General features: G+C 35.6%; 1 protein-coding gene across 7 annotated transcripts in view; it reads right to left on the bottom strand.

Moving 5' to 3' along the window:
• Nucleotides 1-25,837, bottom strand: part of LOC132155896 (rho GTPase-activating protein 42) — a 114,504-nt gene extending 88,667 nt beyond the window's left edge. For 4 of the 7 annotated variants that reach the window (XM_059564657.1, XM_059564660.1, XM_059564661.1 and 1 more), the window contains exon 1: nt 25,503-25,836. In XM_059564657.1, coding sequence (XP_059420640.1) covers nt 25,503-25,656 — 154 coding nt within the window. In that variant the 5' untranslated portion in view covers nt 25,657-25,836. Of the gene's footprint in view, nt 1-25,502 lie in introns of all 7 variants that reach the window. The other 3 variants (XM_059564659.1, XM_059564662.1, XM_059564658.1) reach the window with 2 other exon arrangements.
• Nucleotides 25,838-26,421: the final 584 nt, after the last annotated feature.

Here is a 26,421-nt window from a genome sequence, read left to right as displayed (position 1 = left end):
GGAAGGGACTTGAGCAGGAAATGCTAAGCAACTCAATCAAAAAACGGTAATGAGACTGCAGAGAAAAGCCATTTCATCATGCCTTAAAAGAGGTGATAGACCCGACTGCTCCTCCAAATACCAAAAAAGCTTTCAAAAGCTTTCTGACTTTCGACTGTGAAAAGGTTTTCTCATTACTTTTTCCTTAATCTTCTATTTGGAAAAACACAAGATTTGTCAAAAGCGCAATACGTACACATTCACAACGTGGCAGGGAGGAATTCTAACTTTGCACTTTTGACTGCTGGCTTGGTAAATTCTTCAATGACCATCTATCAAGAAAGGCCACAAGGAAGCATTGTAATGCTCATTTGATAGACTAGCACTAATATGCAGACTGACACAAATCTGCCACAAAGAATGGCTTATAATTCCAGAAAGATCAAAAGTTAATTCCATGCAAATGCTTCACTTTTAAGTTCAATCTAAGTCTAATTTGGGGCATTATGGCTCACTTTGGTCAAATCTAGCAATAGCATTGACACTGAACACTGAAAAATAGCAGTGAGGATTGAGAAGAGAACTTCAGGTCATATTCATTTTACACTTAATGACTTTAATTTTCTTCTATTTCAGCTTTGTGTGCATCATACAATTTCTGCCCACTTTTTGGCCTAACAGGGTCAAGAACAGAGATAAAAAACATTTCTGTAACTTCTGCCTCACGTGCCAAACATACATACAGAATGCAGAGTTCAGGGAGGATATAGAGAACACTGCAATTTCACTTATAGTAAACACTGGAACATTCCACTTACAGGGTTCAGTTCTAATGGCTACAGATTTTATGTGGATAAATTAGCCATGATTCCTAACTAAAGAAAACATTGCAGCAAAGGGCAACAGGATGTGATGTGATTTTTCCCACATCCCATAAAAACAACACAGCACATCATATATTTTTGTAGGTGTTTTCCGCTAAGGTCACAATTTTAGTCACAGTTTCTTGCAAACAAAACAGTCACAGAATTATAGGGTTCATACACATTTTTACCAATAAATTTGGATGAATTCATGACTTTTGGGACAGTAATTCAAGACCTAATGTTCCATTATTTTACAAGTATACATGTAAAATAAGAATAAAAATCTGTTCAAATTTATCATAGCATATGTTTTCTAAAATTAATGACCATTAATGATTATTTGCTTTATATTTGTTTTAATAATAAGTGCAAGCTGTGACCATGCCGGACATTAATCCACGCAGAGGGAATATCACATCACTGAATATTATTAGTTATTTAACCAATATTATCAACTAAACTCAGGGCCTGAATTTCATTTAGGAAACCGTTTAGGTCTAACAGTAGTATTCAGGTATTTTTTTGTTGCTTGATTAACATTAATGACAGACAACAAAGCTTTATTAGGCCGCTTTCCCTTTAAGACCGACTGTATGGATCTAATAAACTGATACACAACTGCTTACATTCACATAAAGGCACAATAATGTATGTAAGTTTTGTCATTAGGGGTCACATTTAAAAAAAAGAGGTTAAGCTTGAAGACGCTATGAAAGAGAGTGGAATAATGTGAGATGCCATTTTCAACATTCAGAAATGTCCGAATCATCTTCACGAATGAAATCATTTTTAGTACCTGTATCTTCCAAAGTTATTCAAACCACAAATAAATTATACAGAGAAAGCGTGCAAAGTATATTTACATTGTCAAGGAACAGTATGATTGACTAAAGTCTAAACTTTCAAAAAACTCATAATCAGTAAAGTTGTCTATACACTGTATGATGAATGAATCTCCTACACACTGTACATCATATGTACGCCTGCACTTTGTTGTTTATGATGAGAGAATTCTTGAGAAAACAAATGTCAGTCAGCAGCAGCACTCTGAACAAAAATCTTGATGACTCATCTGAACTCCTCTGATTGGGCACTGCTTTCATAAACTCAACAGACACGAGTATACATATATAATCAAACCTTAAATTGAAATGAATTTGAGTTGAGGTTGCAAACTGGACGTATACGGTAAATGCAATTTGATTATGATATATGAGGAAATAAAATTAATAATGTTAAACAAGAAAAGCTAAGTTTGTCAGCTTTAATTTTGACATATTATAGAAATTTGCATTGAGAATTATGAAATAAATTAACATTTCCAGAAGACGCTACCTGTGTTATTGTTTCATTTTTATTTTTCCTGTCATTTCAATTCAACTCCCTGTGGGTTGTGGCCAATTCAAACAAAATTCAAAAATCCTGCCATCATTTACTCACACTCAATTTGTTCCAAACCTGTACGAGTTTCTTCTGCTGAACATAAAAGTAGATATTCTGATTAAACGTGGGTAACCAAAGAGTTGCTGATCCACACTGACTTTCTTAATATGAAAAAAATAAATAAAGTGGTGACCAATTTTGTCCAAGCATGACATCAATGCACGAAAACCCCTCATAACACCTTAGCAACTGCAGAGCAACGCTCTGGAAACCACATACAACACACTAATCAGTTTCCATTTGCAAACATCTTGCTTGCTATTAAAAGATACATTTTAAATCTAGTCATAGATCTAACTGAGATAAACACATAAATTTAATCCAGTATCAGGTTTTATTGGTGGCCTTATGCATCACCCAAGCACTGAGAGTGCATAACAAGGTTATCCACCGATGAGTTGAGTGAGCATGTATATCATCTCATGCCATGCAGCAGCTCTGAGACTCCAGGGCGCTGGTCAATAATCTGTTTGAGATGTAAGTGTCTGCTCAGTCAAGCTGAATGAGCCCCATCAATAATGCAGCTCCCTTCACCTTTCGTACCGACAGACAGCATCACCACTGCTGTGCTGATCCATAACTACACTACTTTCCTAAAACCTTCAGTGAGAGCATTAATGTCTAATAGGCCTCACTTTTCCCATGATCAAACACTGAATAAAATGCAAGTGGGTTTCATGAGGGGAGAAGGGGGGAGGAGGACACCTGCTGCTGCCCAATCGGTTTTCTGATTCTGATTCTGAGCACAAAGCCGTGGAAACACCTCTGCCACCGAGGTCTCCCTAGTGGCATTCTGCTCCCCTTCCCTTCCTGTATCACCTCAGCTCTCCAAACTGTCTCTTTATCTCTATAGGTAATAGCTCTGTGGAGACGGACAGCAGATCTACAAGCCGTCACATTGAGATGTAAATGGGGAGTTCTTGGCTCTGTTTCAAACCTTTGCAAGTTGCCTTCTAAGTCAGTATCCTAGTATAAATTGAGCATCGTAAGAGACTAAAATTAATGGAAACAAATTCGTTAATAGTCATTCATGTGTAGAGATTGACCCATAATGGCTTTTACTGATATTTTCTCAGATACTTTTGGGGGGCTTTTATACACTGATAAATGGAAAAAAAAAACAATACAATTTATTTAACAAAACAGCCATTTATACTTGAAGCACCTGCAAGCAATGCTGCCTTAGATTGGACTCAAACTAGGATTGTTCTGAGGTGCATGACCCTTTTCAACAGACTTTGCGTCAGAAGTACACCTATGATGTCTAAAGATGCTCCCTAGGTAGGCATCTCAATAGGTTTTGGAACACAGCTCTTGATTCAGACATCTGGTGTAATGAACACACTGCCAAGAGTAACACTAGCTGTTCTCACTACTGCATGATGGGACATGCGCCAGTAAGAATGAGTGTGAGTTTTGCATTGCACAAGTTCACACCGGGTTTTAATGATAAATCAGTGAGAATAAGATGGAATACTGGCTTCAAGAAGGATGACAGAGCTATGTGAGCTGTCACAAAGCATTACACACACTTAAACTGACTCACAAAAGCTGCAAGTGAACATAGAACCAGCTGGAACCACTCCCTGTAACACACATAGGCCTACTAAGAGACAATACATGTCATTACCTCCTGGGTTTCAGGGGTAGAACAGAAAAAAAAAACATTCCCTTACAAGACAATCAAGGCTTAAATGGAAAAACTACTGTAGATACCAGAAGAAGAGCATGTTCAGAGGACATTACTTAAAAGGTCACATACATCCAAATTGCTGCCTCTTCATTTTCTCTCCCTCTTACTTTCACTCTCGTTTAACTTTAAAGAAATAGTTCACTCAAAACTGAAAATTCAGTCATCGTTTACTTGGCCACGTGTCATTTGAAACTTATTTGGTATTTTTTCATTTTTATGGAACACTGAGAATTTATATGTAAAAGTTATATGAACATATAAGGTACAGCTGGAGGACCAATTGTCAACTTATGAGGTCAATTGGCAACATGATTGGGTATGAAAAGAGCCTCTCAGAGTGACAGTGTTTCTCAGAAGTCAAGATGGGCAGAGGATCACTAATTCCCCCAATGCTGTGGCGAAAAATAGTGGAGCAATATCAGAAAGGAGTTTCTCAGAGAAAAATTGCAAAGAGTTTAAAGTTATCATCACCTACAGTGCATAATATCATCGAAAGAAACAGAGAATCTGGAACAATCTCTGTGCGTAAGGGTCAAGGTCGGAAAACCATACTGGATGCCCGTAATCTTCGGCCCTTAGACATCACTGCATCACATACAGGAATGCTACTGTAATGGAAATCACAACATGGGCTCAGGAATACTTCCAGAAAACATTGTCGGTGAACACAGTCCACCGTGCCATTCGCTGTTGCCGGCTAAAACTCTATAGGCAAAAAAAAAGCCATATCTAAACATGATCCAGAAGCGCAGGCGTTTTCTCTGGGCCAAGACTCATTTAAAATGGACTGTGGCAAAGTGGAAAACCGTTCTGTGGTCAGACTAATCAAAATTTGAAGTTCTTTTTGGAAAACTGGGATGCCATGTCATACGGACTAAAGAGGACAAGGACAACCCAAGTTGTTATCAGCGCTCAGTTCAGAAGCCTGCATCTCTGATGGTATGAGGTTGAATGTGGCATAGGCAGCTTACACATCTGGAAAGGCACCATCAATGCTAAAAGGTATATACAAGTTCTAGAACAACAAATGCTCCCATCCAGGCGTCGTCTCTTTCAGGGAAGACCTTGCATTTTTCAACATGACAATACTAGACCACATACTGCATCAATTATAACATCATGGCTGCGTAGAAGAAGGATCCGAGTACTGAAATGGCCAGCCTGCAGTCCAGATCTTTCACCCATAGAAAACATTTGGTGCATCATAAAGAGGAAGATGCTACAAAGAAGACCTAAGACAGTTGAGCAACTAGAAGCCTGTATTAGACAAGAATGGGACAACATTCATATTCCTAAACTTGAGCAACTTGTCTCCTCAGTCCCCAGACGTTTGCAGATTGTTATAAAAAGAAGAGGGGATGCCACACAGTGGTAAACATGGCCTTGTCTCAACTTTTTTGAGATGTGTTAATGCCATGAAATTTAAAATCAACTTATTTTTCCCTAAAATGATACATTTTCTCAGTTTAAACATTTGATATGTTATCTATGTTGTATTCTGAATAAAATATTTATATCCACATCATTGCATTTCTGTTTTTTTTTCACAATTTGTACAGTGTCCCGTGTGTGTGTATATATAAATTGGTCATTTTAAACTGTTATGTTTGGAGAAATAAGGGTATATACAAGCTTTACAAGCACTGCATAATTTTTGTGTTTGAACATGATTGGTTTTGTAAAAAAAAAAAAAAAAAATATATATATATATATATATATATTTTTTTTTTTTTTTCTTTTTTTTTACTGTTGGTTTATTCATTGTTATTTATTCATTATAGTTTATACAATTCAAGTCATTTACTTCAAGTTTAACTAAACAAAGTGAAAAAGCCTTGGCAACTACCATTTTATTTATGTTAATGTTTATTTTATTTCAAGTAAAGATTTTTTTTTTATGCCTTTAATTTTAGTAAATGATAATATCCCTGGTGAAGGAACACCTCAAAATGTAAATTTCTTATTCAGCGTTTATCACAAAAATATATCAAGGCTGTGATGGGAGACCATCTTATGGCCTCAGAAGACTTGGAATATAACACACGGATTTCATACTACTTTAATGGTGCTTCTCTGTCTTTATCTTAGTTTTTTTTTTTTTTTTTTGAGCTTGACACACTTGTCATTGTGAACTGTCACTGTATGGAAAAGAGTTGTATGAAAATTAGTTTGTTTTCTACAAAAAGTCTAAAAGTTGCTCTTGGAATGATATGAGGGTGAGTAAATAATGACATAATTTCCTATTTTTGTGTGAACTATCCTTTTAAACACGATTCAACATGCATGTCGGCACTTAGCAACATTCCTGTTGATATTAACAAGCATGTTGCATCTGGCATATAATTTTGAAGAGAGTGTAATTACAGGGCATGTTGTGGAACCTGGCAGCAGAGGCAGTGTGCACATATGACGGGGCTTCCAGCCGGCTTTTATTACAGGTTTCATCTGATGTCACACTTCCACACAGACTGCTGTGGAAGAGTGCCTCCATAGCTCACTGTCTGTTAGAGAAAGGACATTTCCTCTGGTCCTGCTGCAACAGCAAGCCTTACGAGACAGTGAGGGAGCTTGTGCTTAATAGTGTGTTGCATTTAGTGGGTGGCTGTGTGTATGCGATACACACACACACAAACACACACACACACACACACACACATATATATATATATATATATATATATATATATTTATATATTTATTTATTTTCGTGGGTGTGTGGGTGTGTGTAGAGAAATGGCATTTCAGTTCTGTCTTCACACTTCAAAATATTCCATCGGTTGGTATAGAGTCAATAATAACAAATCACACCTTTTGTAGTGATAATATGATTTCACACACAAGTCTCTAAAAAACAACCTGAATAGAGTATCTGCTGTAAAACACTTAAAGCATGCTGTGTGTTCAGTGACTTCTACTGGATGATACCAAATTTAAACATCAGTAATGGATTAAAGGCAGCTTTGAAGTCAACATAAAATGACAATCAAACAGCATTTAACTTTCCTAATCAGGGTTTGAACGTTTATACTCAGCAACCAATTTGTATAGAGCCCCAGATATACAGAAAAAAATAAAAATAAAATACAGAAATCACCACAAATTAAGATTTAATTACTATGCTTTATTAATTTGTTAGCCATGATTTAATAATTCAGTCCCTCGTTTTAAGTAAATTGTGACCATGTCCTAATTTGTTACCACAATTTATTAAAGTAGTATTAAAGTAGTATGAATAGTGGAATGTGGCCATGATTTAACTAAAACGAGGGAGCAAATTAATAAGTTGTGGGAAGATGTTGTTACGTGTGGCCACGATATCTTTTATTAATATCAAGTCACAGCTTGAATTTAAATAAATAGTTCAGCCATGAAACCCTTTAGCATCCGGATAGGTTTATTCAATTGTAACATCTCCAACCAGTCAGCTTCACACATTCATTACTATTTTCTCTATATAACCTCGTCTTCTGCAAACCTGTGCATAGTAACTGCGTACTATGAGAGCCCTCTCTTTAGCCCACCACCTCCCCAGCACCACATGTCTAGATCTGTTTGGGGGATCTACCTCTCTCTCTTCTTGCCGCAGCATGTCTTTATATGTTCTTTTGTAGAAGCGAGTCATACTTGCTCTGCAGTAGCAGCATATCAGATCTAGTCTGCCAATACCAAACCTATGTACATCTCCATTTACTTTAATAAAATGTTTTACAAACAATTTCCGAGAGTTGTCATGACTGAAATATATTTATTATTAAATCAGATTTTGAGGCTTTCAGCTTTATGACAGTCAATCATCTGGATAACATAAAAAATAATGACACAATTCTCAGTGACTTCTCTTATAAAACAGGATTTATAATATAGTTCACTCAAATGTAGGCAATCAGTTCATAAAATAATCAGCTGTTTCCCCGCAAAAGTCAAGGTACTGAAATCAGGGTATTGAAGACTCTTCTCCACCGACATTCATTGAAAAAAAAAAACCCCATTCTCACTCAATACAGTAATGATAATCAAAGTCATGCTCCAAATATCATGCCATGATGACAAAATTATATCCCAGCAAATAATTTCATGATCATAAAATTCCCATGCCCTTTGCATCATTATATTGACGGTAAATGTTTTTCAATGAAAGCAATATGTTACATTGCAATAAAGTGCTAAAGGGCGCTTCTGGCATCTGTGGAATAGCATGCATAAGTTGTGGCCCTGCAGCATTTATCAGATGCCTAGGAAGCAGAATGGTTTCAAAAAGTTTTCTTTGTTCGAGGTTCGTAAAAATCCTGAAACAGAACCGCTAAAACTATAATGTTCTTTTGAGAACTGACAGGTAAGGTACTACGGAGCATCTCGAAGAAAACTTGTATTCCTCTGATACCCAATCAGATGCTCTTGACAGGAAGACCATACTGATTTGCCATGAGAGCGGCCCATCAAAGAGACCCTCGTCTACCTCCAGCTTAACAAGAAGCAAGGGAATGTTCTCTCATCGAAACTTAGGAGATCCCTGTCCTTTGATTCCACTCAGAGGGGATCGAAAGTGGATGAGTCTTGCCCCAGGTAACGATGACAATCGCTCATCAGCCTCTCAACGGGGGTGCCCATGTGTCAGCCGGAGGAAATCAGGCCTGGCACTTCTCCAGTCAGCAGCTCTCTGAGCACCGATCCTCCAGTCAGGCCTGCTGTATCTCAACCTAAATGACACTGTACGTGCTTGAATCTCGAAAAAAGACATGTAGAGACATAATAAATATTTGATCTTTGAATTTACATGGCCAGGTGGCTTCATCAAGATCTGCTGGAACGCTATTGCTTAATAATGGCTGATCTCAAAGGGCCCACGGCACTTTTAGCATCAGACTGGCACCACTTTTGACATCTGTAGCATATATATTTTACAACCTGTGTTAAATGTTTGCACTTTTCAAAGCGACTTGGATAAAATAATGTGCATTCAATTATGGATGTCACAACTCAAAAAGAATAGTTTACCCAAAAATGAAAATTTCCTGAACATTTACTCATCCTGAGGCAATCTAAGATGTGGAGGAGTTTGATTCTCCATAAGAACAGATTTGGAGAAAATTAGCATTACATCACTTGCTCACCAATGGATCTTCTGCAATGAATGGGTGCTGTCCAAAATTTGCACCTCTGCATTTACATGGGCCACAAAGTAGAAAGGTTTTGCAGCTTTATGTTAAATGACAACATAAGCCCTACTTTTTAGTGAGCTGCCTACATAGACAGCATTTTAAGTTATCATATGTGCTCCTAAAACATGCAGGAGGCAAGAGAAATGTTGAAAGTATGATTGCAATTTATTCATTACCAAAAAACTGGTTACAGTATAAATTAGTATCTACACCAGAAGCAACCGCTGTCGCTCATGTCGCATCGTGCCACAACAGTCTTTGTATCTGTCTACACAAAGTGACCTTGCAGATCAGTTGTCCTTTGTGTCAGCACATCATAAATAGAACCAGGCATCAGTTTACTGTGGAGATTTGCTTCCACATGCCCACATCCAATGTAGACAGAATCACTGTTTAGTTTTTTAGTCTTAAATCGCATTGTGCCGCTTCTGTAAACTGTATCAATGTTAACCATGCTCTTTTGAAATCATTCAGTCTAGACTCCCATGCGCTTTATTTGACTCTCTCAATGAATAGTTATTCTAACATAGCTGTGTATTACAAATATATATATATATATATATATATATATATATATATATATACACACAGTACAGACCAAAAGTTTGGACACACCTTCTCATTCAAAGAGTTTTCTTTATTTTCATGACTATGAAAATTGTAGATTCACACTGAAGGCATCAAAACTATGAATTAACACATGTGGAATTATATATGGAATTATATACATAACAAAACAGTGTGAAACAACTGAAAATATGTCATATTCTAGGTTCTTCAAAGTAGCCACCTTTTGCTTTGATTACTGCTTTGCACACTCTTGGCATTCTCTTGATGAGCTTCAAGAGGTAGTCACCTGAAATGGTCTTCCAACAGTCTTGAAGGAGTTCCCCGAGAGATGCTCAGCACTTGTTGGCCCTTTTGCCTTCTGTCTGCGGTCCAGCTCACCCCTAAACCATCTCGATTGGGTTCAGGTCCGGTGACTGTGGAGGCCAGGTCATCTGGTGCAGCACCCCATCATTCTCCTTCTTGGTCAAATAGCCCTTGATGCCTTCAGTGTGACTCTACAATTTTCATAGTCATGAAAATAAAGAAAACTCTTTGAATGAGAAGGTGTGTCAAAACTTTTGGTCTGTACTGTATATTTGGCACACTTGGAAAGTTTCCTATTTTTAATTTGCTATAGTAGAGCCTGTATATTCTGAAAGAAAAAAAAATGGTGTAATTTCCTACTGAACTCTAGTCTAACACATACTCACTTTTTTATTCTCCGTTCTGTTCTGGTTTTCTGACTTGTGATATGTGCCCATGGGTGAGCGAGTACCTAAAGTCTGTCAGTATTTCCAGTGCAAGCTTAATTAGACATTTCTGGCAATCTGAAGTTATGTGTCAAATACGCTAACAAAATTCTTCAACATGCAGAGTCAAAAATGTATGCAAAGTTCTGACACATTTGCCAACTTACAAGAAAGCTGCATCATTAAAGAGAGGTTAAGGTAACACAATAAACACAACCAGCCAAAAAGAAACCCAAACATATCCAATCAAACAGGTCACAGCGGCAATACAAGACCTCCATTATCAGAAATACTAGCTTTCAGACAAAACAAGAACCACAGACCACAAACAACCCTGTTCACGATGGCTAAACAGCCTCAGAATACATTAATTCTGATTTGATTCTGATAGAATCACTCTTACAAGTCGTACAAACAAGCCTCTTAAAGCAAAAGCAAAGTGACATGCATCTCAAATGGTAATCATGCAACTTCTACCAGAGCAAAGACAAAATGACAAAACCAGGTGTCTGCTTTTATGCACTAGATACATAAAAAGCAATACAATGCCTGAAATATATTGCATAAACAAAGGCAAACAGCCATACAGCAGAACAAACTAATGCATCTCATTCAGATTCTATCACACGGCATCACTTTTAATTAGCAGCGAAGAGCATATTGTTTAGTGCAAAATGCTCCTTTCTGCTGAGCAAAGGGAAATGTCAAATACTAACATCAGTAGGGATTATTTAAAGATCGTTGTTTAATGCATTAGCTGAATGGGGTTCAGTTACAATTCAGCTGGATAAATGATCAATTATACAGTACTGTATATCTTCAGATCTTGGCACGAGTTTTACAATGTAAGACAGATAGAACTATAAGATGAAAGACAGGCCATTGGGTGATACTGCTAGTCAAGCTCCATTGATAATACTAATCGAGGATTTCTTGCAACAAACAATAGGATTTCATTTTCTGTTACCATCTTCCCTCTCAATAATGCTTAGAATTAAACAGGTGGTTTTGTTAATAATGCTATGATTATTTTATTTATGTTTTATTTGAAACTTTTATTATTATTATTATTATTTAAAGTCTTTTATTTTAAAAAGCCAATAAATTGGCCAATTGTAGTGAAGACCTGAGAAACAGCAGTTTCAGACTTTACACTTTGGACAACCTGCTGCTTCATTAATTTAAGTGTGAGATAAAGTATGAATGCATGCTTGTATAAATGAAAAATATTAGAAGGACCTGAATAAACAATGCAAAAAAATGATCACGATATTCTGATATTTAACTGTACCTAGTTCAGGAAGGTAAGCCGAGTTTCAGTTAATGGTTTGTTTAGACTGAGGAGTAAGTTTTCAGTTCTGTAACTCACCATGTCTTTACTAAGCACATTGAAACTTTACTTTCACCAATGTGATATAGGAACCAGGATATTCAACAAGAAAACCTGTGGCCATTATTTACCAGAATGTGCTTGAAAATGTGCTTGAAAAATAAAAGCGATTCACAGTAATCTGAAAATGAAAGTAATTTCAAAGGCAGAGCATGTAACTACATTTTGAAAATGATATTATGTTTTATATATATATATATATATATATATATATATATATATATATATATATATATATATATATATATATATATATATATATATATATATATATATATAAAAAGATAACTTTTGCCCTGATGAAAAATGCACAGTCAGACTAGGAACATGCATCAAAAAATATATATAAACAGGATTAATTTTGTTTTTTCCTGATATATAAAACCTCAAAAGGTAAAACAAAGCTTTGATCAAGGTTGGTCAAACCAGTAATCCAATGATCTGTTTTTTTTTTCTTTCTTTTTTTTGCAAACATTTTTTCTGCAAGCAGCATATAAATACTATAGCGAACACTGATTGTTGTCCAAATAGATATGTTTTTCGGTCTACTGCAAGCAGTTCTAATGCAGTCACATGCCATTTTCACAACTGAGTGCCCATAAACCAACAATGACATCATCCAGGTCATGTACTTCTGAAATTACACGCACTAGCCGAAGGAGAAAAAAATTTGCCATATATAAAAGTTGGTTATTTTAGTACCATTGACATACTTTTGTTAATATTTAGATTTTTTGTTTGTTTGTTTGTTTTCTATTACCTTTTTATTGTTGTTTATTTTTGTCTTTATTTTTTATATATAGGCCAATATACACTTGCAGTTTAAAGTGTTGAATAATTAAAAGTAAAAATAATTTTGTTCTGTTTTTTAAAAGAAAAATGATCTTATGCTCAACAAGGTTGCATTGATTTAATCAAAAATACTGTAAAAACATTAATAATGTGAAATAATTTTGCAACTTAAAATAACTGTTTTCTATTTAAATACATTAACAATTTAATTTATTTCTGTGATGCAAAGCTGACTTTTCAGCATCATTATTAGATTCTTTGGTGTCACGTGATTTAAAAATCATTCAAGATGTTCTGCTCAAGCAACATTTCTTAGTGTTAAAAATTGAAAGTTTTAGTTATTTTAGTACTTCAAATAAAAAAGAGAACTGTTGCCTTGACAACTAGCTGAAATAAAATAAAGTTAAATTTTAGATCTTATTTCAGTTTTTAATAATTTTAGTTTTATCATACATTTAAATGACAACAATTGTATTAAAACCAGTTTTGCGCACAGACGACAACTTTGTCAAAATGATCCCCATTCACACAGATTCGCGAAAAATCCTAAAAATGCTGTATTACGCCAATGCCACTTTGTAAAGAAACACTATGCGCCCATGCACAAAACGCAATCATATAGACAGAGTATTTAATATGCATGCGTATGACATACTCGTGTTTTGGTAGTTTACAGTAGACGATAGTAGTACTGTTTTCAAATATTTAGACTTTGAAACCCATGAATGGCCAAAACTCATATAAAGTATAAAGCATGTAAGATATACTGTATTACAGTATCTGTAATGGGCATAACAAATACAACATTTAGATAATCTGTTAACATGCCATCTAGGTGTGTTCATTTAGCATCACTTGAGATGATGTGTTAGTCAATAAAGAGTGTCTCTCTCATCCAAGACACCAGGTCATATCGGGCAACAGCTCTTGGGAGTGAATCTGTAAAGGTCAGAACCGTATTCAAACTGACATTTTTTATAGATGGAATGGCTAGCCTAACATTTTCTAACAGTGGACTCTGTGTAACTTGTTTCTTAGAGCCTTGAAGAATTAGAACCTTTCACTGTGTAAATAACTCCCCACAATTCAATCTTTGTTCAGATTAATTAGCCTCTCAGCATCCTGGATCCTACTGATACAAACTAACACAGACACACACTTGCAGTACTGTCAGTGAGGAAAGTTATCAGTGTGGGAGGAAAGGACAAGCCTACCCAACATTGTTTACAGCGCATTTCCTGTGGCAAAGCCCCTGGGGCATTGCACTTACTCGCATAAACACACACCACTCCCAGAAGAGTAGTGAAATTCAAACAGAGACCTTACTAGTGCAGGGATAGAGGAAAATAAATGCTTTCAAGTTTAGTGCACTGGCGACTTGTGCTTTACGAGAGCGGGGAAGTGGGGGTGGGTGGCGCTGTTTTCATTTTCAAAAAGGAAAATTCTGTCATTAATTACTCATCCTCATGTCGTTCCAACCCCATGAGACCTTCGGTCATCTTCAGAACATAAATACAGATATTTTTGATAAAATCCGAGAGGTTTCTGACCCTGCATAGACAGCAACACAACTACCATGTTCATCTGACTAAAATAGTCCATCTGACATCAGTGGTTAAACCTTAATTTTATGAAGCTTCGATAATATTTGTGTGCGTATTTTTACTAATTTGGAGTACATAATGAGATTCCAAAAATGAAGTACTTGTAATTAGATTAAATTACATTTTAAAATACTTGTGATCAGACTACACCTACTTTTTTACTGATTACATGATTGCATATTATTCAGACAATAGCAATAAATGATTTTTCCCTAACTCCCTTTTTTCTTTCATCTTTTAAAAATGTTCTGTTCTAAAATCACAGTCAGTAGTCAGGTGGCTACACAGTTTCAGAGCACTGGACTTCAGTTCAGTTCAGAAATCAGTTCAGGTTTAAGAAGTTTTTCAACATTGCATCAACTGCTGATGAACACATTAAAGGAGCTATGTGGAGATCTTTACTTAAAAAAAATCTTTAAGATAGAGTTTTCATTTGTACATGTATGAGCCAACCATGATGTAAAAAAAAGAATGACACCTCGACTGTCCACCACGGTTGCCTCTATCAGCCTGTAGGCTCAATTGTGTGTGGAGGAGTCGGGCCCGTATTGGCGCGAAAATTCACAAAATGTGACGTCATGCGCGTTCTCGTCTACTTGGGCTTGCAACCGTACGGCACGCCAGCCATTATAGTAAGCAGCGGCAATAGTGTTTTCAAATGGACTCTGCGGATGGAAAGAAGCGACCAGCCTCCAGCACAATTCAGACACCCACGGACACTCCTCATAAGTAAAAAAAATAAATAAAATAGCGTGCACACTGAGAACAAGCATGAGACTGGCTGCAGTTCCTCTAACGGCCACTGGTGTCAGCAACGGTTAGAAATTTCAGAACCTACGCAATGCTCCTTTAATGAAAGGTCATTTAAGCATCAATTACTGTGTCTTTGGAAGGCTTTTGTCTTTCAAACACATTGCAGTGAAATGCACAAATTCATTTTAATTCTTATTTATGTAATACAACCATTCTTAAATTTTTTTTGTTAGCTAAACTTGAAGTACCCTTTGATGGTGATTAATGGCCATGACAAGCAGATAACAAGGTTTCTGAAGGATTTTTAAGCTCAAATGTTGATGTTAATGTTAAACTGTAACATTACTGTAAAAAGCATAATCTACAGTTTACAAGTTTTCACAAAAACAAAGTTTTATAAAATGATAAACTTTACATATCAGCCTTTAAACCATTGTAAGAAAATTGATGAGTGAAAGGTATTAATTATTATATTAATCTAAACAATTATTATCAATAAATTGTTATATCAATTAAATAACATAAATTAGGGGTGTGTGATATTGATTAAAAATATCTGTAAAATAATCTGGGATTTTATCGATGAGTTCATATAATATATATATAATTTTTTATATTAGGCTATATAGTACATAGTTGCTCTTTTTAATGCATCATTTTGATTCTATTTACGTTCTGGATTCCTGTTAATTTTCTCTCTAAATTTTCCATGTTCTCTTTCTCCCACTCATTTGTCTCCCTCAATTCTTTCTATCTCAAAAACAAAGTATCACATTTTATACTTATTTTCATGAAACTTAATAACAGGACAAGTTTTCTGCAGAAACATCAGAACAAAGTTTAATGTAATTATTGTATTAAAGAACACTGAAAATGATCAAAAAATAATACAAAGTAGTTAAACTAATCTTTTTTTAACTATTTAAAATGATTCTTAAAAAGACCTTGTCCTCTTGTGTGACATCTTTGTCCTCCGGTGTGACAGTACAGGTGTACACCAAAGGATGTTTCAGCCTTTTGTGTCGGTTTATGACCTAGCTATTCCTAGCTAACCTGTCACTAGCAGCTATCAATACAAATTTGCAAACAAATATAATTTAGGGGTGTCGCACCAAATGACAAAAAAATTACACTTTTATAGCGGTTCCAAAAAAGTTAAATATTTGAAAAATTCTGAGAAAAAAGCCCACATGTCATGCGCTTCACATTTGGCTTCAGTAATGTTGAATGATCTTGAATGGGGTCCTTCAACTAATTAAAGCTTTCTGTGGAATTGGCCGACTTAAAATCACAATAAGTTGTCACACCAGCGGACATGGTTTTCATGTTTATCAAATATATGGATGAATAAAAAAAAAATGCCATTTACTAAAATAGACACGTCTAAAGTTATGCCTGATGTACTGTATTTACATTTTTATGCTTTTCTTTTTAAAAGTTTTTATAAAAGTTGCAATTTATAGAACCATGCTTGAGACAGTTACAAAATAGGACTATTTTGAGATTTGGCTCAAAATAAATAAATAAATAGACACGTCAGCTTTTATAACAACAGGTCCATGTAGGACAAAGAAATGTTCAATGATTTTAACGTGCATTTTAAATAATGACAGTACTAATTATTTACATTTTTATCTTGTGTGAAAGTGAAAATGCCATTTCATACTTTAGCTAAAGTAATATGTTTTTAATAAGTTAAAAATCGTTCACTTTAGCAAAGTGTGCTATTTTCTGTTTATTCTGATACATAAAAAAATAAATTTTTGCTCAGTAAATATACTCTCATTAAAATAATTTAATTTTAAAAATATAGAGACAAAACTTAGAGATAGATAGAGATAAAATAAGTATGAAAGCACTGAAGGGGATCCTAGAATAATTTAATATAGCTGTACAGTAGTAACAATAAATATTATGTTTAATTATATGATATGATTAATAATATATTTTTAAACGTGATGGTTTCATTATAAACAGTGATTATCTCTAAGGTGGACACCCAACTTAATATGATATTTACCATCTGAATTTTACCATGTAATGTCAACAAACGGAAAAGTGAGCCAGCTCTTTATCATCATATCAAAGGGGTCATATGATGTGATTTAAAATTGTCCTTTCTCTTTGGAGTGTAACAAGCTCTTGGTGCATAAAGAAGATCTGTTAAGTTGCAAAGACTAAAGTCTCAAATCAAAAGAGATATTCTTTATAATAGATACGAGTCAACCACGCCCCCCTGAAACGGCTCGTTCTAACTCGCCCACACATGTCTACGTCACAGTGTGGGAAGATTTGCATAACACCGTCCAAATATTTTTTACACAAAGAAAGAAGGCGTTACTTTTATTCTTGCTGTTGCTGCCGCCTCCATGTTGTGGAGACGCTGTGTTTTCAGTGTGAAAGTCCAAGCCAATCCGAGCACACCTCGCTATTCAGAGTGATGAGTTTTGTAAAAATGTACTCGTTTCAGAAAGGCGGGGGATAGAGGAGAAGCAATAATGAACAGTATGCAGATAATAATGTATTTTTGGAACCTTAAACCGCATAAACCCATTGCATTTAACCAAATACACTAAATAATGTTATTTTTAGCAAGATCATATTACTCCTTTAATTATTGTGCCTTCAGCACCAACAGCAGAGGTGCTTTTACCTCAATTACCATACTTTTATATATTCTTCCATTATTGAAAAACTGTTGCTTAAATTACCTTGTACAAAACTGAAAAACATTAACAAAGACCTTTGTCTCCAAATAGTCAATAATTTTATCAATTGTCATTTGCTACCTAAATATAGTAAAAAAAATTATATCAAATTGGCATAATTATAGGTGTGACTTTTGTTGTTATTAACAGCTGTTATTACTGTTAATGAGTCATTTTAATTTTGCTGATACTTTTGCATGAGTTGTAAACCTGAGGAAGGTTTATTGACCAAAATGTTGCTAAAAATATGTCGCAAATCAATGCTGCAAGCTTGAGTAGTGTGCAGGATTTATAGATTTTTCGAGTTATATAAACGCTTTAGAATGCCGTGACCTGTAATCCCCATTATACATGCATTACTGAAAGCAATTTTTCTGAGACAAGTAAACTCTTTTTTTGGTAATCGACAAACTCACCGACACTAAAAATAGATCTCAACTAACCTAGACATTCACATTCCTTTACCACGGGGGTCAGAAACCTTGGCGCACAGAGAGATAATCATTACACTTGAGCAATAGCAAAAGAGGTGGTCTTCATTTAAATGAAGTCCCTTGAACCTGCATTGCAATGCACCTTTTGAGCTAGATTATCCGTGCATTATTCCTCAAAGTCACACAGCCTGTTTTATTAAAAGTCAGGAACTATAAATACTGTTTCAACATACTGTTTCAAAGATTTTAACCTATGCTAGCCAACAGATCATGCAACCACTGCACATACAAGAAGCAGTCAGAATATAGAAATTCAAACAAAAATCACTAGTCTGTTCAGTCCTTATGCATTTGGGCTCTAATATACAATACTTCTTCCTAAATATTTCCCTCAGAGATGAGGATCAATTGTATAGCAATTACAAGGACATCATTATGTTAATTTAAACAGAAATCCGACCCTCACATCCTTCTTATTCAGAGCTGAAGATCACTAATCACCTTCATAAGGCAAAGAGCCTTTTGATCAGGAAGCACCTCTAACCCATTAGGGCGGTAAGTAGTCTCTTCAGCTCGAGCTCCCCTTAATTACCTTGACAGACTCTCTGCTGCAGAATTAGATGGGACTAATCATGTTTGCAGAAGATCCATGGCTCGTTTCAAACTTCCATTGCTGAGTGAGCATCTTTGTAGTGCAGCAAGACTGGCTTCAATTACGTCAACTACAATGATGGTGTATGATAACTAGCTCCAAATATGAAAAATTTGATTTGAACTGTAAAACTGGTTCACAAATTAATTATTAGTGTAGACACAAAAACAAACAATTCTAATGTAGTGAAACATGAATCATTTACATACACAACTTTAGGATAAAGTTTTATGAATTCTTATTTAATCTATGAATATTTAAAGGAACTCTATTATGGGGTATGAAAGGATTATATTTTGGTTTTGGGAGTCCCCAGTAACAGGACAGCATGCATGCAAGGTCTAAAAAGACACTTTGAATGTCTTTTAATATGCATTTATTTTTACCTTACTTGCTTAATGACTCCCAAAAACCCCAAACCTTTTTCCAAACCCCCCTCCTTTTTTGTGACAACATGCTGACAGACAGGACATTAACATTACCAGCTTACTTTTAATATGAAACAAAGTCTCATTTGGTTATTTCACCTTTCAAATGTGGTCATTTTTTAAAGAAATGTAAACAATAAATACCGTTTTGTGGCTCTTGAATGTGTCGAACAGATCGCTGTAAGTTAGATCATCAGTTAAAACTAACTGATCGTCTCTTGCTTCTAGTTAATTTATAGCATCAAAATCAAATAAACCACATAAATGTACATCATAAAGAATGTTGTTTGACTACAAAAAGATGTCTGTACACTCCGTTTTTCAAGTTCAAATCCTCCATGTTAATCTACTATGAGATCGACTGTCAAACTCCCGCGAAGGCTTTTTGTGTGTGTGTGTGCGTTTTGCGTGTCTATGGCAACAACAGACTTTAAACGGGAATACAGAATCACTGTCGTAAAAGTACCGGTACACACATTTCAAATCAGCGCGCGCGTGTGTGTGTGTAAAACTGCCACTGGAGAAAAAAAAAAAAAAAAGAAAAAAAAAAAAAAAAAAAAATTCCCTACCGACCAATGACCTCAACTGACAACCAACCGGAACCAAACTTTTTTTTTTTTTTAGGCCCAATCAGGGCCGTAGCAGGGGTTAGCGCGGCCCCGGCGCAGTTTGTACCAGTGGGCCCTGTCTGAGAGTGTTTAATTTGTATGTTCGTTCTGTTTATTTGTTTGTGCTATTTACACAGTGTTTAAGTTTTTTCAAGTTTGTAAGTGTCCAGGTACAGAAACTGAATAATTAAATGTAAAATAGCACTGTAAAAATTAAATATACAGTCAAACCAAAATTTATTCAACATTTCTCACATTGTCAGTTTATTTGCTATAGTTTAGAAAATGGTAATAAAATATTACAAGAACTCAGAGTTAAACTGAACGAATTCATCTTGATAATATCAGATAAATTTGATAGAAAGATATGTAATGGATTACAATCAAACAAAACTTCAGACAACTGTCAATACTTTGTTGACCAATTACCAAGTGTAGCCGGTGATGTGGCAATTAGTAGATGGCGTGGCCAGGTAGGTAGAGGGTTTTTAAGCAGGCACCTCTAGGGAGGCCTAGAGAGGAAGTCCAATCTGTTGTGTGGAACAGTGCTGTTTGGTAGCCTTCCCTGGTGTGGTGGTGTACAGATGTGGTCTGGTTGAGAAGGTAGGCCAAGCAAATATTGATTGTTTTTGTACAAAACTCGTTTCATTTTTATGAAGACTTTTATTTAATTCGGGAATTGTTTTAATGCAGACGCCAAATAGTGTGGATTTGTAGGCCGCTGGTCACGCCCGTTTCCCTCTTGGAAGTTAGTCCAGGATTAGTGGTGGTGTTGCAGGTAATTTGAGGTTTTTTTTAGTGTTTGTAAGTGTCTTGGTTTTATTTTCTAACAAGATTAAAGAAATGCGTTTTGTGGTTATTTGTGTATTAATTTGTATTGTTAATTATGTTTTTGATTTTGTATTAGGTTTAGTTGATAGCTGTTCTTCTTGAGTTTGTTTTGATTTCCCCATCTAGCCAGTACCGATAGGTGTGCGCTGTATGCCTCCAGCGCTATGTGTATAGATTTTGTGAATCGTACTGGCTAGTGGGGTGTTTCCCCCTTTTTTTTCTTTTTTTTTAACCTCACTTCCCAGCCTCGTGTTGCCAGCCAACTCTTGTACTCTGTGTACTATATTGATGCTTTAAATCACACCAACCATTTGCATGAGATTTCTTGGTGTTGGTCTGAGTTTTGTTTTATTTTTATCTAATATGATTTTGGGGTTTGTGTCATTTACTTTGTAACTTTACTTGGAATTGTGGTGTGTGCTGAAGTTGGGATTGTATATGGGTCCATTTTTTTGGGGTATGTCACGGTTAGCTTTGTCGTGACATTTGCCAAGTATGGTAACCCATACTCAGAATTGGTGCCACACACACCTCCAACACCAAGAGCAAGCAGCCCACTTCGACAGACAGAGACGCAGACAGACACACAGGGCAGCTATATATCCAGTGCCCAGGGAGCAACTGGGGTTTAGTGCCTTGCTCAAGGGTATTGAGGGTGGAAGAAAGCACCGTTCATTCATTCCCTCCCACCTACAACTCCTCAGCCCCAAGACTCGAACCTGCAACCTTTGGAATACAAGTCCAACTCTCTAACCATTATGCCACAGCTGCCCAATGCTTATTTTGCTATACTCACTTACTTACATTAATTAATAGTGTCCTGCACATACTAGTGAAAAAAACAAAAAAAAACAATTGCTTTCATTAATTTTTTTTATTTTTTCCTTCATTGGATTAACATTACAATGGCTAGTAGCTAAATTAGGTGCGGTCACTTTAAGAGACAATGAAACAATTAAAACATAACCGACATTTTTTTCGGACATACTATCCAAGATGGGTATTTTCACATTTTATGTATTTGTCAGTACAAGAGCAAAAAGAGACCACTTTGGTGTTCAAGTGTTTTGAGACGCCTCTCTGAACACCAGAACACTGGTGAACACTCTTACACATCCTTTTCTGTTTGTTTAAACTGCGATTTGCTCGTTCAGGTGCAGGAGGAACTTGAACTTCACAAAGGAAAGCTCGGTTCAGGGTTGCTGTCCGTGATATGCGGCTCTCTCTCCGCGTGCGCACCGAGCACAGCGCGCGAGTAACCAGCTTCTCTGTTCAGCTTTTCAGCGTCTTGTGTTTGAATGCTTTAAACTCTTTTGAATGGTTAAATTGGCCAATGGCAAGGCTTAATAACGTGTGTAAATGATACGCTTTCATGAAGACCTGCACCAGCATTCTATCAACTGTCCTGAGCGTCTTTTTAGACAGGCAGTCGGTTGAGATCGCCGGGGCCCCACCTCGGCCGTGGGCCCCTATAATCGTCACCACCTTTGACCCCACTAGCGACGGCCCTGCCTGTAATGCCTGATAAAGCAGGTTTGTGAGCAGTGCTGCTTTGTGTACAGCGTTACCGGGGAAACCACTATTTTTACTGCTCCAAAAGCGGCACCTAGTGGCAAAGAATGAATTAGCATTTTCATGCAGACCAACGAAAAGACCAACAAGTGGGAGGGCAATACGCTAATGTTTCATGTTGACGTCAACATGAAATGGTTTTAGATTTGTTTTAAAAATGACTAGTTTCAATGATTCAGAGTCGACTCTTTCTTTTGAGAAACAGTAACTCTATACACGGTGCACTTTCAGTTTTGCAGGATTTTTTCATTTACTTAGAGCTGTGATGAAAGGTAATTTTCAAAAATCCATAATAGGGACATTCTAATTCATAGAATTATTCAGTTGATTCTATTGTATTTATAATCAACAAGCTTTAGCTTTTGATTGCATTTATTACAAATGTACTTTATTGTAACAATTATAAATTTATTTTAAACAATATAACAAGAAACTACAACATTTCTATCTGTTCATTGTGGCTTCTGGTGCCAGATTACATAATCTTAAACAAGACCACTTTGAAACTTCTAAATGAATCAAATTTCATTTTTCTACTACTTATTAACTATTTAAGATTTCTGAACATGCTGCTAATAAAAAAAGACCATAAAAATGATTAGAGATATTTTTCACAACATATTAAAGTACACCACAAATGCATAATAACATGATCATCATAAACGTAACTTGCACTGTAATATAAACTTGATTGCGTTGTGAGAGGAACAGAACCAAATTCAAATCTTCATACAGCTGTCTTTTCCTACCACAGAGACCGTAACGATGAAATCTGCTGCCAGTGACAGTGGTTTTATGTCATTTGGACTACTCTTTTTTTTTTTTTTTTTTTTTTTTTTATACATTTTTGGAAATAAATTACTGTGATTAAACTTGTCTGTGTTTTTCTTTATAACCATTCTTCAATAATATAAAAAATGAAATGGCATACACACGGAATGTATATATTCTGCCTGTTTCATTTTGTATATTGTTGAAAAATGGCTGTCCTTAGGTTCAGGAATCATTAACATTAATCATTAAGGGATCTAAAATATGTCTATAAACCTCTATATATGTATATTTTCTACCTGTAAATGTATTTACGTACAAATACCTACTTACATACAATGAGACCAGGCTGTATGCAAACGGAAGACATTTTTAAATGTCAGAAGGTAACAACTGCATATTTTCACTTACACAGTAATTTTCTTGGTTTATTTTATTGATAAAAAAACTGCAACAATGAAAGATCCTTGTTTTGTGGTATAGTAAAAAAGCACAATGAATGTATTATATTAGATTACGAAAAAGCTACAGAAAATTACCACCCGAGATTCTAGCAGTCACTATGTGCCGCCGTTAACTGCAGGATTATGTGACCTTTCTAAAAACATGCACCCCGCTGAAGCATTGAATGAAGTGAACAAAATTGCACTGCCGCCTGTTGACACATCAGTGTGAAAGACAGTATTATTCATTTGGGTTCATTTACCTTGAGAGAAGCACTTTAAATGATAAAAATAAATGGCAGTTTTTAAAGTTACCTGCCGGGTAGAAAGCAAGGTTAAAGCAACAAATGTACAGTACAGAGAGTGATTGTAGACCTACAGAGCTTTTAGGACAATTATTCCTTTGTACAATATTTTTATGTTTTTGTATTAAACTGCAAGTCTGTGTCTTTGTGTGTCATTTGAAGTGATCTAATGGACATAAGAGTTTATGAGTGTCACAGACAGTAACTGTGATAGGCAATTAACTCGAAAGGAATAGTTCACCTGAAAGTAAAAATTATGTCATCATTTATTCACCCTCATGCTGTTCCATATCTCGTTTTTCCCATGGAACACAAAAGGAGAGATTTTAAATACTGCTTATACCCTCAGCTGGAGGCTTTCAAGCTTCAAAAAGGATGCAAAAGAAGTTAATATTTGTTGTGTGCGGTATTTCAGGTCCTCTGAAGCCAGTTGATAGCTTTGTGTGATGAACAGACTGAAGTTTAAGATATTATTCACTAAAAATCTTGACATCAGTCCCAGCTATCTGTGACACCATAATGAAACTACTGTATATGAGAGAGGTTTGATAATAATCCACAAGTACTGTAACATCACAATAACCCACAAGTAATCCACATGACTTCAGTCAATCAATTAATGTATTATAAAAGAAAAAATCAGCATGTTTGTAATAAACAAATCATCATAAAGACATGTTTAAATAAAAAAAAATGACTTATGGCTAAAGTAGGAGTTCTCTATCTAAAGTACAAAATTGAATTCACCATGATTCTTTTTCAAGAAAAGCACTCATCAGTGTAAGTAGCTAATAAACCAAAAGCCTCTAGTGACGGACTACGCTGAGAATCACAACAGTCTCAGAGTATCTGTGGCCTTGATCAGTAAACTATTCGCCATTTAGAACTTCAGATAAACTCTGAGGGAGAACATGAACTGAAATAGAAATGTTGACACTTAACATTTCAAAATGTTTGTTCTCCTTTTCTGTCTCTCTTCCCTGACCTGAAAAAAAAATTAATATAAAAAAATCTATATACTTCTGTAATTTTATAATTAGGCTACCTTACCACATGTGACATCAAAATGTAGGTCTAGGCCTTTTTGAACTAGGCCTTTTTGAATTTACATACATTTTTCTGATCAGACAAGCATATTTATAACGAAACAACATTTGTTAATATGTCTGCAAACTAAGGCTAGAATCTATTTTGTCCATATGCATGTGCTTTTTCAATTTAAATTAAACTCAAAGCAATAAACAGTGATTAAACATGTAAGAATAGATTAAATGTTCTACAGAATGCTCGACTGGGTAACAAGGTTGCACTGTAAATAACAGTGAAAAAACCCCACACTTTTTCTTGAATAAAAAAATGTTGAATTAAAAAAAAATCAATGTATTTTTATTTCAAGATTTAAAAAAAAATGTATTCGTCACATATTCGATTATATAGAGAATATATAAATGAGAGTTGGAACTTTTGAGTGATATTTTGTTTTGTTTTTAATAAAAGTGGGCAACGTTTTTATTATTTTTATTATTATTAATATGTGTGTTACAGGGGAGAATAAACAAACTGTGATATTTCGAATTAATCACTGTCTCAAAACCTAGTATGACGCCTACATAGACACCACTGTTGAGCGTCCCACGCGCGCTTTAAAACACGCCTACAGTGAACACATGCTTTCTAAGTAGACAGCACTCTATGTATTGAGTTACAGCCAACATTAGCGGTGATAGTAGAGATGCGGGTGTTATTATAGCGAGGTGTTGTGTAGCTACTCACTCTTGAGCGCGCAGACCAGCTGGTGTCCATCTTTAATCAGCTCTTTGATGAACGAGTTCGTTCGGTCCAGCTCGATCTCGTGACATTTAAGTCTATCTCTAAAATCCGGACTGTCCACAAAAGAGTCACTGAACTCTAAAGTAGGCAACCCCATAATCAGACCTGAAATAAAGCCCCACAGAACAGTGCAACTCGGTATTTCCTCAAACAGACTGGTTGATGCGTGTCATCATTGTCATCCTTATCCACACTCAGACGCGGAAAGTGTCGCTCTCTTGCAGAGATTCACGCGAAAGTTTCTCTTCACTTCCGCGCTCGGAACTTTCATCAAGCCAAACTTCTGCAGCAGTCAGCCTGAGATAAAGAGACTCCTGCTGGTTACATTAGATAACACCCGTAGACGTGCTGCATTTGTAACAGCTTAACGTTACTCTTAACGTTCAACACTCTCATTAATAAAGGCGTTAAAAAAATACATATATCTCCATTATCAAATAATAGTAATCCAAAATCTATATTATAAGTGGAATCTATCTATCTATCTATCTATCTATCTATCTATCTATCTATCTATCTATCTATCTATCTATCTATCTATCTATCTATCTATCTATCTATCTATCTATCTGTCTATCTATCTATCTATCTGTCTATCTATCTATCTATCTGTCTATCTATCTGTCTATCTGTCTATCTGTCTATCTATCTGTCTATCTATCTGTCTGTCTATCTGTCTGTCTGTCTGTCTGTCTGTCTGTCTGTCTGTCTGTCTGTCTGTCTGTCTGTCTATCTGTCTGTCTATCTGTCTGTCTATCTGTCTGTCTGTCTATCTGTCTGTCTGTCTGTCTGTCTGTTGATATTCACAACAATACAATTGAAAGTGTGACGATGCTTTGATACAGTTCAATAGAAAAGTTAG

The sequence above is a fragment of the Carassius carassius genome, chromosome 13 (genome assembly GCF_963082965.1).
Source record: "Carassius carassius chromosome 13, fCarCar2.1, whole genome shotgun sequence".
NCBI lineage: Eukaryota > Metazoa > Chordata > Actinopteri > Cypriniformes > Cyprinidae > Carassius > Carassius carassius.
Note: the sequence above shows the minus strand (reverse complement) of the source record. Positions and strands in the feature narration are given on the sequence as shown.